This window comes from Carcharodon carcharias, chromosome 3, assembly GCF_017639515.1.
Source record: "Carcharodon carcharias isolate sCarCar2 chromosome 3, sCarCar2.pri, whole genome shotgun sequence".
NCBI classification, from domain to species: domain Eukaryota; kingdom Metazoa; phylum Chordata; class Chondrichthyes; order Lamniformes; family Lamnidae; genus Carcharodon; species Carcharodon carcharias.
The window spans coordinates 5,929,365-5,946,665 of NC_054469.1; the positions used below are offsets into that span (position 1 = coordinate 5,929,365).

Consider the following 17,301-nt stretch of genomic DNA (forward strand, 5'->3'; position numbering starts at 1 on the left):
AGAAAAGATGTTTCCCATTGCTGTCCATGTCCTAGCTTGCTGTGTCCAAGTTCCATATCCCCCTGTGCTCACTCACCTTCATTGGTTCCCAGTCAAGCAAAGTCTTGATTTTTAAAACTCTCACCCTTTTCAAATTCCTCCACGGTCCTTCTGCTCCTTTCCTCTGTAACCTCCTCCAACCCCACAAACCTCTGAGATATCTGTGCCTCTCGAACTCTGGCCTTTTAAGCATGTCCAAATTTAATCGCCCCATCCTGTATGACCCATACCTGCACTTGCCTAAACCCCAGCTCTGGAATCCTCCCTAAATCTCTCCCTGTCTCAACTCACTTTCCTACTTTGAAGCGCTCCTTAAAATTTACCTTTTTGATCAAGCTTTTGGTCACATGACCTAATCTTTCCTAATTCCCCTGTGGCTTGGTGTCAAATATTACCTGTGAAGCCTTGGAATGTTTAAAGGTGCTATATAAATCCAAGTTGCTGTTGTTGTATCAATCCCAAACTAATCCCACTGCCCCAATCTCTCCGCATAGTCCTGGAACAGTTCCAGACTAATCCCACTGCCCTGCCCTTTCCTCATATTCCTGTATCAATCCCAAACTAATTCCATTCTGACTTTAGGTCACCTGTCCTAATATTTCCTTAGGAGGCTCAGTATCTAATTTTGTTTGGTAACACTGCCGTGAAGCACCTTTGGGACGGTTTTACTGCTAAAGGTACAAGTTAAATGCCAAGTTTGTTGTGTGTGTAAGGTATTCCGAGATTTTGGATTTCATCCCGTGGTTCAGCGCTGGATTATTGGCCAGTGCCTGGCAGTCGATCACAGAACTCTGAGCTCGTACGGTGTGAAGAAGGATGGAGATTCAGCCTTCCTGTACCTGCTTTCGGCAAAATTAGCCAGCTTGCCACGACGCCAGTATGAGGAGGACCAGGCCCTCACAGTCATGGCACATGGTGAGACAGGCATCGACATGCAGAGGAGGGAAAGCCTTCTGGAGGAAGAGAAGAGAAAGTACAGCATATTACCGAGCAAGCTGCTTGTGAATAAAGGTGTGGCAAGACAAACTCGCTAAATGTGTAATTCAGGAATAGGGAGTCACATAGGAACAGTACGTCATTCAGTCCCCGGTCCATCATTCAGTTACTTAATGGCTCAATATTTACTGCCATTGATCCATATCCCTTGATGCGCACTCTCTCTCTCTCTCTCTCAATCTCTCTATGTCTCGCGCTCTCGATCTCGCGCTCTCGATCTCGCGCTCTCGATCTCGCGCTCTCGATCTCGCGCTCTCGATCTCGCGCTCTCGATCTCGCGCTCTCGATCTCGCGCTCTCGATCTCGCGCTCTCGATCTCGCGCTCTCGATCTCGCGCTCTCGATCTCGCGCTCTCAATCTCTCTCCTCTCTCAATCTCAATCTCTGGCTCTCAATCTCTGGCTCTCAGTCTCTGGCTCTCAGTCTCTGGCTCTCAATCTCTGGCTCTCAATCTCTGGCTCTCAATCTCTGGCTCTCAATCTCTGGCTCTCAATCCCTCGCTCTCAATCCCTCGCTCTCAATCCCTCGCTCTCAATCCCTCGCTCTCAATCCCTCGCTCTCAATCCCTCGCTCTCAATCCCTCGCTCTCAATCCCTCGCTCTCAATCCCTCGCTCTCAATCCCTCGCTCTCAATCCCTCGCTCTCAATCCCTCGCTCTCAATCCCTCGCTCTCAATCCCTCGCTCTCAATCCCTCGCTCTCAATCCCTCGCTCTCAATCCCTCGCTCTCAATCCCTCGCTCTCAATCCCTCGCTCTCAATCCCTCGCTCTCAATCCCTCGCTCTCAATCCCTCGCTCTCAATCCCTCGCTCTCAATCCCGCGCTCTCAATCCCGCGCTCTCAATCCCGCGCTCTCAATCTCTCTCCTCTCTCTCCCTCAATCTCTTTCAATATCTCTCCTCTCTCTCCCTCAATCTCTTTCAATATCTCTCCTCTCTCTCCCTCAATCTCTCTCCTCTCTATCCCTCAATCTCTCTCCTCTCTATCCCTCAATCTCTCTCCTCTCTATCCCTCAATCTCTCTCCTCTCTCTCCCTCAATCTCTCTCCTCTCTCTCCCTCAATCTCTCTCCTCTCTCTCCCTCAATCTCTCTCCTCTCTCTCCCTCAATCTCTCTCCTCTCTCTCCCTCAATCTCTCTCCTCTCTCTCCCTCAATCTCTCTCCTCTCTCTCCCTCAATCTCTCTCCTCTCTCTCCCTCAATCTCTCTCCTCTCTCTCCCTCAATCTCTCTCCTCTCTCTCCCTCAATCTCTCTCCTCTCTCTCCCTCAATCTCTCTCCTCTCTCTCTTTTTCAATCCCTCTCTCTCTCGCACTGTCTTTCTCTCTGTGGCATGCTCAACCGTCCTCTCTCTCTGGTGCTCTCTGTCTGTAGCTCTCTCTCTACCGCTCTCATTAATGGCTCCAAGGTGCACTTGATTGCACTCTAATTCACATGTACCTTTTATCACACACCCATTCTCTCTCACTGAGTGTCGCTCTTTCACACTTGATATCTTCCCTTCCTTACACGCTCTCTCTCAACTCATTTTAAGAATTCTTTAGATGAACAGTGTTGAAGCTTATTGTTTTCCTGGAACAAATTTGTGTGTGTCATGGAGCCTGAGGACACTTAAACATTAGGTTAATGTTTTCATTAGTTGGCATATATTTATAGGTAAAATATATACGCAAGATGTCGGGAAAATCAATTTAAAACTTAGAAACTTATCTTTGCAGTTCCATCCTTAGAATTTAGTGTCAATCCTGGTTTAGCTGTCGCACACTTGCCTGCCTCTGAGTGAGAAGGTAAGGGATTCAAGCCATACTACAGAAACTTGAACACATAATCCAGTTTTACCCTCCTTGTACCACACTGTTGGCCGGTCAGTAGTGAGGAAGCACCACACTGTCAGTATATGAGGGAGCGCCCTTATATGAGGCAGTACTGTGCTGTCAGAGGTTTGGTACTGAGGGAGCACCATGCTGTCGGAGGGGCAGTACTGAGGGAGCACCGTGCTGTCGGAGGGGCAGTACTGAGGGAGTGCTGCACTGTCACAGAGGATCATACTGAGGGAGCGCTGCACTGTCGGAGGATCAGTGCTGAGGGAGAACCGCACTGTCAGAGGGTCAGTACTGAGGGAGCACTGCGCTGTCAGAGGAACCTTATTTTGGATGAGACTTTAAAATGAGGCCCCTATCGACACTCTTAGTGGATGTGAAAGATCCCACGGCACAGCCTGCGGAATGGCTACCCCTGCTTTAGTAAATGTTTTGCAAAGGATGTGCATAAAACCTCTCTGTCTCAACAGGTCGACTACCACAGAAGGACAGGGATGGAAGGATAGACATCAACAACATTGCTCAGTGCATCAATTTGGAGTTGAAGTCACTTCAGCCTCTCCCATCCCAGGATACATGGAGCAGACCTTTACAGCAAGCTTCCCTCGCTCCCCAGTCAACACAGGTATCCTGGGAAACTGGCAGGGATGGACTGATCTAATAACTGCAACAAAAACAGAATTACCTGGAAAAACTCAGTAGGTCTGGCAGCATCGGCGGAGAATAAAAGAGTTGACGTTTCGAGTCCTCATGACCCTTCAACAGAACTAGGTGAATCCAAGGAGAGGGGTGAAATATAAGCTGGTTTAAGGTGTGGGTGGGTGGGTGGGTGGGTGGGTGGGGGGGGGGGGGGGGGGGGGGGGGCGTGGGGGGGGATGCGGTTGGGTCGGGGCAGAGAAGTGGAGGGGGGGATGTGGTTGTAGGGACAAGCAAGCACTGATAGGAGCAGATCATCAAAAGATGTCACAGACAAAAGAACAAAAGAACACAGGTGTTGAAGTTGGTGATATTATCTAAATGAATGTGCTAATTAAGAATGGATGGTAGGGCACTCAAGGTATAACTCTAGTGGGGGTGGAGGGAGGCATTAAAGATTTAAAAATATTTAAAAATAATGGAAATAGGTGGGTAAAGAAAAATCTATACAAATTATTGGAAAAAACAAAAGGAAGGGGGAAGAAACAGAAAGGGGGTGGGGATGGAGGAGGGAGTTCAAGACCTAAAGTTGTTGAATTCAATATTCAGTCCGGAAGGCTGTAAAGTGCCTAGTCGGAAGATGAGGTGCTGTTCCTCCAGTTTGCGTTGGGCTTCACTGGAACAATGCAGCAAGCCAAGGACAGACATGTGGGCAAGAGAACAGGGTGGAGTGTTGAAATGGCAAGCGACAGGGAGGTTTGGGTCATTCTTGCGGACAGACCGCAGGTGTTCTGCAAAGCGGTCGCCCTGTTTACGTTTGGTCTCTCCAATGTAGAGGAGACCGCATTAGGAGCAACGAATACAGTAGACTAAGTTGGGGGAAATGCAAGTGAAATGACCAAACGTAAACAGGGCGACCGCTTTGCAGAACACCTGCGGTCTGTCTGCAAGAATGACCCAAACCTCCCTGTCGCTTGCCATTTCAAAACTCCACCCTGCTCTCTTACGCACATGGCTGTCCTTGGCTTGCTGCATTGTTCCAGTGAAGCCCAACGCAAACTGGAGGAACAACACCTCATCTTCCGACTAGGCACTTTACAGCCTTCCGGACTGAATATTGAATTCAACAACTTTAGGTCTTGAACTCCCTCCTCCATCCCCACCCCCTTTCTGTTTCTTCCCCCTTCCTTTTGTTTTTTCCAATAATTTATATAGATTTTTCTTTACCCACCTATTTCCATTATTTTTAAATATTTTTAAATCTTTTATGCCTCCCCCCACCCCCACTAGAGCTATACCTTGAGTGCCCTACCATCCATTCTTAATTAGCACATTCATTTAGATAATATCACCAACTTCAACACCTCTGTGTTCTTTTGTCTGTGACATCTTTTGATGATCTGCTCCTATCAGTGCTTGCTTGTCCCTACAACCAAACCACCCCACTCCACTTCTCTCCCCCCACCCAACCGCCCTCCCCTCCACACCTTAAACCAGCTTATATTTCACCCCTCTCCTTGGATTCACCTAGTTCTGTTGAAGGGTCATGAGGACTCGAAACGTCAACTCTTCTCCGCCGATGCTGCCAGACCTGCTGAGTTTTTCCAGGTAATTCTGTTTTTGTTTTGGATTTTCAGCATCCGCAGTTTTTTGTTTTTATCTAATAACTGCTCCTGCTCCCTGTGTTTTGGAAAGGATATAGGCACACTAGAGAAGGTGTTTAAAAAGAAAAGATTCACAAGGAACTGAGTGGTTATAACCATCAAGAAAATGTGAGGATAGCCTCACCATTGGCTGCTGTACCATCAGCTGCCTGGGCCCTAAGCTCTGGCATTCCCTCCCTAAAACTCTTCACTTCCTCTTTTTAAAACCCTCCTTAAAGCCTACATCTTTTACCATGCTTTTGACCAGCTATCCTGACATTCTTGTGTGCCTCAGCATCTGATAACGCTCCTGTGGAGCGCTTGGGATGTTTTACTCAGTTAAACGCACAATATGAATGCAAGTTGTTGATGGCGATACTGTGCGCTGCAATCGGGGATGTTCCCTTCCTGATCCTGATAAGCAAAACAGACTCATGAAATAATTGTTCCTTCAATTCATCTGCTGTTGCATATGAGGTTTAATTCGACCCTTTTGCTAACAAAAGCCTACACACTCTTCTTTCTATTCCTCTTGGTGACAGAATAAAGCAGCTGAGATTTTTCTCTCTTCTTCCCCCTCCCGCCTCTTTTTGTGTGACAGGCAGGTTGGGCTTGCGAAAAGTGTACCTACATAAACAAACCTACCCGGCCAGGATGCGAGATGTGCAGCAGCCCCCGACCGCCAGAATACTCTGTGCCCCAGGATTATAAACCCGATGATGAGGAACTGTGTCGCATTTTACAGGAGAGGGAAGCAATGCAGAGATATCAACAGGTACAGTGAAACCACTCAATTACGGACATCTTAGGGACTGGTATCAGTTGCCCTTTTCGTTCTTAATGTTCAAAATGTTCAGTGCACATCCTGCGAAAACTCTCAGGAGAATGGGGTGTACTTTACCCAGTATCCTTAGTGCCAGAGAAACCACTCTATCTCTGGGATAGACCCATGCCAGCATTCAATCCCGGAGATAGAGCGGTTTGGCGGTGTAATGGTAATGCAACTGCACTCATAATACAGAGGCCCAGACATGTATTCAACTCCCACCATGGCAGCTGGTGGAATTTGAATTCAGTTAATAAACCTGGAATATAAAGTCAGTTGCAGTAATGGTGACCATGACAGCTATCATTGATTGATGTAAAAACCCATCTGGTTCACTAATGTCCTTTAGGGAAGGAAATCTGCTGTCCTTACCTGGTCTGGCCTACAAGTGACTCCAGACCCACAGCAATGTGGTTGACTCTGAACTTCCCTCTGAAATGGCCAAGGAAGCCGATCAGTTCAAGGGCAGTTAGTGATGGGCAGCAAATGCTGGCCTTGCTAGTGACACCCACATCCTATGAAAGAAATTAAAAAAGAGATAGCTGGGGGCAGCTTGGGGTGCGGGGTGGGATGGAGGAATAACAGATACCCAGGGAGAGGCACTGCTGGAATCTAAGGATTCTAATCGATATTATAGGATGGGTATTGAGGTGTCAAGATTAAGGCATCATAGATACAAGCTTCAATGTAAGAGATTTCAGACAAGAGAAATGTCTTCACCAGAGGAGTTGTAAGAAAGTGGAATTCACTTCCATGGCTAGTGGCTGAGTTAGAAACTAAGTCAACATTCGAGATTAGATTGGATCAGTCACAGGATGTGAGCATCACTGGCAAGGCCAATATTTGTCTACCTTGAAAATGTGTTGGGGAGCTTCCTTAAATACAACTGAGGCTTGCTGGGCATTTCATGGGGCAGAGTCAACCACATTGCTGGGGTCTGGAGTCACATGTAGGCTAGACCAGGTAAGGACAGCAGATTTCCTTCCCTAAAGGGCATTAGTGAACCAGTTGGGTTTTACAACCATCAGATAGTTTCACTGAGACGAGCTTTCAATTCCAGATTTTTTAAATTGAATTGAAATTCCCCATCTGCCATGGTGGGATTTGAACCCGTGTCACTGGAGTGTTAGTCTGGGCCTCAGGATTGCTATGATCGCTCTGCTACCGTTCCCATGACAGGGATCGAGGAGTATGGCAAGATGGTGATTGGGGCTATTTTATTGTATGAAGGATAAATCCTGACAAGGATTGGTTGATTTCCGCGTGTCTGAGTCGTTCTGATTGCACCTTCTGTAGTTATAAAATGGATTCTGAGGATTTCCCTAATACCACTGGTGTAAATACGCTGCCAAACTGTGGTTTATAAATAAAAGAAATTGTTTTAATGAAGTAATTTTCACAACCTCAGGATGTCCTGAATTGCTTTACAGCCAGCGTAGCGCTTTTGAAGTACCATTTGTAACTTGGGGAGCCCAGTTGCTACTTAGTACACAGCTAGTTCCACAAACTGCATCGACATAAATGACCAGTCAATCAGTTTTAGTGATGTTGGGTTAAGAGAAAAATATTGGCCCAGACAGCAGGGACAACTCCCCTGCACCTCTTCAAAATTATGGCCGTGGGTTCTTCTTACTTCTACCTGAGAGAGCGGACGCAGCTTTGGGTTAACATATTATCTGAAGGACTACACTGTTGACAGTTCAGCACTCCATCAGTACTCGCCCTCTGATGGTGTGGCACTCCCTCCGCACTGACCATCCGGCAGTGTGCGTGCTTCCTCTGTGCCAACCCTCTGGCAGTACGCGTCTACACTCCCTCTGTGCCGACCCTCCAGCAGTACGCACATGCGCGTGCCCCTCCCTCTGTGACGATCCCCCAGCAGCACGCGCACATGCGTGCCCCCTCCCTCTGTGCTAACCCTCCGACAGCACGCGTGTACACTCCCTCTGTGCCAACCCTCCGGCAGCATGCATGCTGGAGCGGGAATTGAACCAATGACCTTCTGACTTTGAGGCAAGAGCAGTACCCTCTGAACCATGGTCACCACAGAGTTCACAGGCTGGTAAGATCTTTGCTGTGATTCCAAGCATGAGCCAGATAGTGTTGGGAGCGTTACAGCCAGCCCCTGGTATGTTGTTTCCCTGGTTCAAGGTTAGGGATGTCACTGAATAGCTGTAGGACCTTCTGAGCCGGGAAGGTGAACATCTGAAGGTTGTGGTCCATATCAGTACCAGCGACATAGGGATAATGAAAGAGGGATGATGTCCTGCAGGCAGAATTTAGGAAGCTGGGAAAGAAATGAGAAAGTTCAACCTCAAAGATGGTAATTTCTTGTGCTCCTGGCTATAGAAATGGGAGGATGGTGCAGCTGTATGGATGGCTGGAGAGATAATGCAGGAAGGAGGGTTACTGAAGGAATTGGGTCTGATTTTGGGGGTAGTTGGGATCTGTACAAGCCAGTGGGTTGCACCTCATCAGGGCCAGTGCCAGTATCTTGGTGGGGCAGTTTGCTAGTCATGTTGGGGAGTTCTAAACGAGTTTGAGAGGGGAATGGGATTCTGTGTGTAGGTTCAGAAAGGAAATCGGCAAAGCTAGAAATGGAAGGCAGAAAATTAATAAGTTGGTATGAAAACAAATGCTAGAAAATAGACAACAAAGGAGTTGATTAGCAGAATATACAATAATGCAGGGAGTCTAGGAAATAGGGCAGATGAGCTGAGGGCACAGATAGATACTTGAAAGTGTGATATCATAGCTATCACTCAAACATGGTTGAAAGAAAGACAGGAATGGCAGCTCAACATTCCGGTACTGGATTTCCAGATAGGATAAAGAGCGGATTGAAAAAGGAGAGGGCCTCACAATATTGGTAAAAAGCTGTGAAGAGGGATGATATGTCAAAAGGATGATCGAATGAGGCCATATGCTTTGAACTGAGTTTCAAAGAACGGATAATCACTCAACTGAGGCTGGGATTTTCCATTCTCACCAGCCACGGCATCATCGAGCTGGGTCTGGAAAATTTGGAGAGGCCAAAAGCCAATTGACCAGAAAATCTCACTCCGGGTATGTTGTTATAGACCCTTAAACAGTCAGAGGTAGAAAAACAAATATGTCGACAAATTACCGCGAAGTGCAGAAACAATAGAAACCTGTATCCTGAGATTGTGACCCCTTGTTCTAGACCACCAGCCAGAGGAAACATCATCCCTGCATCCAGTCTGTCCATCCCTGTCAGAACTTTATATGTTTCAATGAGATCCCCTCTCATTCTTCTAAACTCCAGTGAATACAGGCCTAGTTGACTCAGTCTCTCCTCATAGAACAATCCTGCCATTCCAGGAATCAGTCTGGTGAACCTTCGAATCAGCCTAGAGCAGTTAAAGTACAGATTTCAATAACCCTAATATTAGCTGGAATAAATTTCAGTGTAAAAGGTACACAGGGCACAGAATTCTTAATATGCTTTCAGGAGAGCCTGTTCAGCCAATACCTAGCAAGCCCAACAACAGAAAGGACTTAGTTTTAGAGAATGAAGGTTAATCAGTGTCAGAGGAGTGGGAGGCACTCGAGGAGGAGATGGAGAGCGTTCAGAACAAAAATGTTCGTACAAAGAAAAAGGGTGGGACTCCCAAATCTATGTCAAAGAGTGAAGAGTGCAGGATGGGGCAAAAAAAATGTGAAGCTTATGTCAGATACTAAGAGCTCAATACTACAGAAAGCCAAGAGGGGTATAGGAAGTGCAGGATTGCAATCGAAAAGAGAAGTAAGAAAGCAAAGAGGCAGCATCAAGAGGAGTTTCTTTTTCTCTGAGAGTTATGAGTATTTGGAACTCTTTTCCCCAGAGAGCGATGGAGGCAGGGTCAATGAATATTTTTTAAGGCTGAGTTAGATTCTTGATTGACAAGGGAGTCAAAAGGTATAAGGGGGTAGACAGGAAAGTCGAGTTGAGGTGACAATCAGATCAGGCCATGATCTTATTGAACGGCAGAGCAGGCTCGAGGGCCAAGTGGCCTACTCCTGCTCCTACTTCGTATGTCCGTATGAAAAAAATATTGGCAAGTGAAATCAAGGAAAACCCAAAGATGTTTTATAAATAGGTAAAAAGCAAGAGGGCAGCTAAGAAAAGAGTAGGGCCAACTAGAAACCGCGAAAGTAACTTGACTGTAGGTGGGAGACAAGGACATAGTTCTCAATAAATACTTCTCTTCTGTTTTCACAAAAGAGAGAGATGATTAGATTCTCTCTTGTTGGAGATAGTCATTGCCTGACACTTGTCTGGTATGAATGTTACTTGCCACTTGTTAGCCCAAGACTGGATATTGTCCAGGTCTTGCTGCATTTGGACATAGACTGCTTCAGTATCTGAGGAATTGCAAATGATGAACATTGTGCAATCATCAGTGAACATCCCCACTTCTGACCTTATTATGGAAGGAAAGTCATTGGGCCTTCAGTTGGGCCAAGGACACTACCCTGAGGAACTCCTGCGGTGATATCCCAGAGCAGAGATGACTGACCTCCAACGACCACAACCATCTTCCTTTGAGGTATGACTCCAACCAGTGGAGAGCTTTCCCCCTGATTCCCATTGACTCCAGTTTTGCTCGGGCTCCTTGATAACACACTCGGTCAAATGCTGCCTTGATGTCAAGGACAGTCACCCTCACCTTACCTCAGGAGTTCAGCTCTTTTGTCCATGTTTGAACCAAGGCTGTAATGAGGTCAGGAGCTGATTGGCCCTGGCAGAACCCAAACTGGGCATCAGTGAGCAGGTTATTGATAAGCAAGTGCCGCTTGATAGCACTGTTGATGATCCCCTCCATTACTTTACTGATGATGGAGAGTAGACTGATGGGCGGTAATTGGCCGGGTTGGATTTGTCCTGCTTTTTGTGTACAGGACATACCTGGACAATTTTCCACATAGCCGAGTAAATGGCAGTGTTGTAGCTGTACTGGAACAGTTTGGCAAGTTCTGGAGCACAAGTCTTCAGTACTATTGCCTAAATATTGTCAGGGCCCATAGCCTTTGCTGTATCCAGTGCGTTCAGCCATTTCTTGACATCATGTGGGGTGAATTGCCAACTGTGATGCTGGGGTCCCCCGGAGGAGGCTGAGATGGATCATCCACTCAGCACTTCTGGCTGAAGATTAAAGCAAATGCTTCAGCCTTGTCTTTTGCACTGATGTGCTGGGCTCTTCCATTATTGAGGATGGGGATATTTGTGGAGCCTCCTCCTCCAGTGAGTTGTTCAATTGTCCACCACCATTCACGACTGGATGTGGCAGGACTGCAGAGTTTAGATCTGATCCGTTGGTTAGCTCTGTCTATCACTTGCTGCTTATGCTGTTTGGCATGCAAGTAGTCCTGTGTTATAGCTTCACCAGGTTGATACCTCATTTTTAGGTATGCCTGGTGCTGCTCCTGACAAGCCCTCCTGCACTCTTCATTGAACCAGGGTTGATCCCCTGGCTTGGTGGTAATGGTCAGCCATGGGGTTGCAGATTGTGTTCGAGTACAATTCTGCTGCTGATGGCCCACAGCACCTCATGGATGCCCAGTATTGAGTTGCTAGATCTGTTCGAAATCCATCCCATTTAGCACGGTGGTAGAGGCACACAACACGATGGAGGTTATATTCAGTGTGAAGCCAGGACTTTGTCTCCACAACAACTGTGTGGTAGTCATTCCTAATGATACTGTCATGGACAGATGCAGCTGCGGCAGGCAGGTTGGTGAGGATGAGGTCAAGTATGTTTTTCCCTCTTGTTGGTTCCATCACCACTTGCCGCAGACCCAGTCTAGTAGCTATGTCCTTTAGGATTCGGCTAGCTCAGTCTGTAGTGGTGCTACTGAGCCACTCTTGGTGGTGGGACATCGAAGTCCCCCACCCAGAGTACATTCTGCGCCCTTGCCACCCTCAGTGCTTCCTCCAAGTGGCGTTCAGCAAGGAGGAGCACTGATTCATCAGCTGAGGGAGGGGCGGTATATGGTAATCAGCAGGAGGTTTCCTCGCCCATGTTTGTCCTGATACCATGAGACTTCATGGGGCCTGGAGTCGATGTTGAGGACTCCCAGGGCAACTCCCCCCTGACTGTATACCACTGTGCCGTCACCTCTCCTGGGTCTGTCCTGCCGGTGGGACAGGACATACCCAGGAATGGTGATTGTGGTGTCTGTGACATTATCTGTAAGGTATGATGATTCCGTGAGGATGACTATGTCAGACTTGACTGGTCTGTGAAACAGATCTCCCAATTTTGTCACCAGCCCAGATGTTAGTAAGGAGGACTTTGCAGGGTCAACAGGGCTGAGATTGCTGTTGTCATTTCCGGTGCCTAGGTCGATGCTGGGTGGTCTGTCCGGTTTCATTTCTTTTTTGTGACTTTGTAACGGTTTGTTACAATTGAGACGGCATTTAAGAGTCAAGCACATTGCTGTGGGTCTGGAGTCAAGGCCTGGGCAACAGATTTCCTTCCCTAACCAGATAGGTTTTTATAACAATCGACAATGGTTTCATGATCATCATTAGACTTTTAACTCCAGATTTTTAATTTAATTCAAATTCCACCATTCCCAGAGCATTACCCTGGTTCTCTAGATCACTAACCCTGGGTCTCTAGATCACTAACCCTGGGTCTCTAGATCACTAGTCCAGTGACAATACCACTACACCATCGCCTCCCTTTGTGGTATAAAAGTAGTGAGGAAAGGATCGTTAAGGAGTAAACAACTTTGAAAATGGATAAATCTCAAGGCCTGAGTGAAACAAGGGAAGGAAAATTGGAGACTCTAACCATCATTTTCCAATCCTGTCTGGCGACTGGCGTGGTCCAGTGGTCTGGACGACTGCTGTTGTTGTACCGTTGTTTAAAATGGGAGGAACCGATAGAATAATTACAAACCAGTCATCCTTGAGCAAACTATTGGAAAAAATTCTTGGGGCAGGATGAATCATCATTTAAAAAGATACAGATTAATTAAAAATTAGTACAGATTAATTAAGCACACTTGCCTGGATGAGTGCAGGTCCCACAACACTCAAGAAGCTTGACACCATCCAGAACAAAGCAGCTGGCTTGATTGGCACAATCGGCTTTGATCCACAAACATTCACTCCCTCCACCACTGACGCACAGTGACAGTAGTGTGTAGCATCTACAAGATGCACTGCAGGAATTCACCAAGGCTCCTTCGACAGCACCTTCCAAACACACGGCCACTACCATCTAGAAGGACGAGGGTAGCAGAGAGAAGGGAATACCACCACCTGCAAATTCCCCTCCAAGTCACTCACCATCCTGACTTGGAAATATATTGCCGTTCCTTCACTGTCACTGGGTAAAAATCCTGGAACTCCCTCCCTAACAGCACTGTGGGTGTACCTACACCACATGGACTGCAGCGGTTCAAGAAGGCAGCTCACCACCTTCTCAAGGGCAACCAGGGATGGACTATAAATGCTGACCCAGCCAGCGAAGCCCACATCCCATTGAATGAATAAAACAAAAAGTTAGTGTGAATTTGTTAAGGGAAGGTCATGTCTGACAAATTTGAGTTTTTTGAGGAGGCGTGGCGCCAGAACTGTGCACAGTACTCCAGCTGAGGTCCAACGAGTGTCTTGTATAAATTCATCATAACCTCCCTACACTTGTACTCCATGACCATATTAATAAAGCCCAGGATACTACATACTTTAACTGTGCTCTCCACCTGTCCTGCCACCTTCAATGATCTATGCACATATACACCCAGGTCTTTCTGCTCCTGCACCCCCTTCAAAATTTCATCCCATATTTTATACTGTCTGCCCATGTTCTTCCTACCAAAATGCATCACCCCACACCTCTCCGCATTGAACTTCATCTGCCACCTGTATGCCCACTTGTCTATGTCCCCTTGAAGTTCCACACCGTCGCCCTCACAGTTCGCAATACTTCCAAGCTTCATATCATCCGCAAGCTTTGAAATTGTCTCCTGCACACCAAGATTTAGATCGTTAATATATATCAGGAAAAGCAAGGGTCTCAATACCGACCCCGGGGAACTCCACTACAAACCTTCCTCCAGCCCGAAAAATATCCATTGACCATTACTCTCTGCTTCCTATTTTTCAGCCAATTTTGTATCCATGTTGCTAATGTCCCTTTTATTCCATGAGCAAGAACTTTCCTCACAAATCTGTTGTGAGGCACTATGTCAAATGCCTTTTGAAAGTTCATGTATGCTTCATCAGCATTACCCTCATCGACCTTTTCTGTCATCTCTTCAAAGAACTCCAGCAAATTAGTTAAACACAACTTCCCCTTTAGAAATCCATGCTGGCTGTTCCCTATCAAACCATTTTTTTCCATGTGACTACTAATTCTGTCCCAAATAATTGTTTCTGGAATCTTGCCCACCACTGAAGTTAAACTGACTGGTCTGTAATTGCTGGGCTTATCCTTTCAACCTTTTTTGAACAAGGGCGTAATGTTTGCAATTCTCCAGTCCACTGGCACCACCCCTGAGTTTAGGGAAGGCTGAAGGATCATGGCCAGTGCCCCTGCAATTTCTGCTCTCACTTCCTTCAGTATCCTTGGATGCATCTCATCTGGTCCCAGTGCCTTGTCAACTTTAAGTACCGACAGTCTATTCAACACTTCCTCCTTATCAATTTTGCACCCTTCTAGTGACAGTTTCCTCGTCTGTTACCATGGCCTGGGTAGTATCTACCTCCTTGGTAAAGATGGATGCAAAGTATTCATTTAATACCTCAGCTGTGGCCCCTTCATCCATGTGTAAATTCCCTTTTTGGTCCCTAATCAGCCCTACTCCTCCTTTTACCACCCTTTTACTATCTATATGCCTATAGAAGACTTTAGGATTCCACTTTATGTTGGCTGCCAGTCTTTTCTCATAATCCCTCTTTGCTTCCTAATATGCTTTTCCACCTCCCTTCTGAACTTTCTGTATTCCTCTTGGTTTTCAGTTGTATTTTCTACCTGACACCTGTCATAAGCACACTTTTTCTTCTTTATCTTAATTTCAATGTCCTTTTTCATCCAGGGAGCTCTGGATATGTTTACCCTAGCTTTCCCTTTCGATGGAATATACCTTGACTCTGCCTGAACCAATTCTTTTTTGAAGGCAGCCCATTGTTCAGCTACAGTTTTTCCCGCTAATCTTTCGTTCCAGTCTATGTGGCCCAGCTCCATTCTTGCCCCAGGTCAGTTCCTTGTCCAGTTAATTATTCTTACTCTGGATTGCCTTTCGTCCTTTTCTATCATCATCCTAAAACGTACAATACAATGATCACTGTCTTTTAAATGTTCCCCCACAGACACTTGATCAAATTGGCCCACCTCATTTCCAAGTACTAGGCCCAACAGTGCATCTTTTCTTGTTGGATTGGACACATACTGCTGTAGAAAATTCTCCTGAACATAATCTAGGAACTTTTCCTCCTCTCCGTTTACACCACCACTGTCCCAGTCTACATTTGGCTAATTAAAGTCACCCATTATAACTACTCTATGATGCTTGCATCCCTCTGAAATTTCCCTGCAGATTGTTATTCTACGTCCTTCTCACCTGTTGGCAGTCTATAGTAATTGCCCCTTTTTGTTCCTTACTCTGGCCAAATAGATTCTGTCCTTGAACCCCCTGGGACATCCTCTTGCTCGAGCACTGCAATGCTCTCCTTAACCAATACTGCCACCCCTCCCCCTTTTCTTCCTTTCCTATCCTTCCAGAACACCTTGTACCCAGAAATATTTAACACCCAGCTCTGCCCTTCTTGAGTCAGGTCTCTGTTATCGCCACAACATCGTATTTCCACATGGTAATCTGCGCCTGTAACTCCCCAATCTTACTTCTTATGTGCATTCACATACATGCATAGTAACCTGGATTTAGATTTTGTTACTTTCTCCCTCACCCCTACTTCACCTATTAAATTACTATTCTCTATACTAGTGCTATCTGTCCCTCCCTGTATTTTGTGCACCCTGGTATTCCTCTCTGATATTTCCTCTTGGTTCCCACAACCCTGTGGAATTAGTTTAAAGTCCTCCCAACAGCACTAGCAAAACATCTCACAAGGAACTCAGTCCCAGCTCTGTTCAGGTGCAACCCATCCGGCTTGTACAGGTGCTATCTCCCCCAGAGCCAGTCCCAGTGCCCCAGAAATCTAAGATGCTCCCTCCTGCACCATCTTTCCAACCACACATTCATCTGCCTTATCCTTCTATTTCTGTCCTCACTGGCATGTGGCACTGGGAGTAATCCAGCGATTACTACATTTGAGGTCCTGCTTGCTAATTTTCTACCTAGCTCCCTAAATTCTGATTGCAGGACCACATCCCCCTTCCCATCTAAGTCATTGGTACCAATGTGGACCACGACTTCTGGCTGATCATCCTCCCCCAGAAGAATGTCCTGCAGCCACCCTGTGACATCCTTCACCCTAGCACCAAGGAGGCAACATACCATCCTGGAGTTACGTCAACGGCCACAGAAACGTTTTTCTGTTCCCCTAATCAATGAATCCCCTCAGTACTGGGTCCCTTGCACTTTGTGGTATATATCAATGACTTAGACTTAAATGTAGGGAGTATGATTAAGAAGGTTGTAGATGATGCAGAAAATGGCTGTGTGATTGATAGTGAGGAGGATTGCTGTAAACTGCAGGAAGATGCCAATGGACTGGTCAAGTGGGCAGAACAGTGAGAAATGGAGTTAATGAAGAATTGTAATTAATGTATTTGGTTTGGGGAAACAAGACTAGGGAATAAACAATATGTGAGAGAATAGTGAGAAGTGTTGAGGAACAGAGGGCTTTGGAGAACATGCCCACAGGCCCCTGAAGGTCGTTGGACAAATAGATAAGGTGGTTAAGAAGGTATATGGGTTACTTCACCTTATTAACCGAGGTCTAGAGTATAAGAACAGGGACGTTATGCTAGAACTGTATAAAAAAACCTAGCTAGACCACAGCTAGAGGACCATGTACAGTGCTGGTCACTGCATTGCAAAGAGGATGTGATCACACTAAGTTTATAGATGAGATTTACGAGGATCTTGCCAGGAATGGAGAATTTTAGCGATGAGGAATATTTGGAAAGGCTGGGATTGTTTTCTTTGCATCAGAAGAGGCTGAGGGGAGATTTCATTGAGATGTATAAAATTCAGGGGCTGTAAATTTTCTATGTTCCCACGAGCCTCATCGACCCTGGGTCTTGGGAAGGGGGCTATGGGGGTGGGGCGATTGGGGGGGGCGGGTGGGGGGTGTGGGTGGGCTGTGTGTATGGTGGATGCTGTCACACTTACTTTGGTGAGGTGGGTGGGTGGGTTTGCCTTCCA

General features: G+C 46.5%; 1 protein-coding gene across 2 annotated transcripts in view; it reads left to right on the top strand.

Moving 5' to 3' along the window:
• Nucleotides 1–17,301, top strand: part of shrprbck1r (sharpin and rbck1 related) — a 74,371-nt gene that overhangs the window by 14,503 nt on the left and 42,567 nt on the right. For both annotated transcript variants that reach the window (XM_041184763.1, XM_041184764.1), the window contains exons 6-8: nucleotides 753–1,050; nucleotides 3,321–3,475; nucleotides 5,731–5,904. In XM_041184763.1, coding sequence (XP_041040697.1) covers nucleotides 753–1,050; nucleotides 3,321–3,475; nucleotides 5,731–5,904 — 627 coding nt within the window. The remainder of the gene's footprint in view (nucleotides 1–752; nucleotides 1,051–3,320; nucleotides 3,476–5,730; nucleotides 5,905–17,301) is intronic.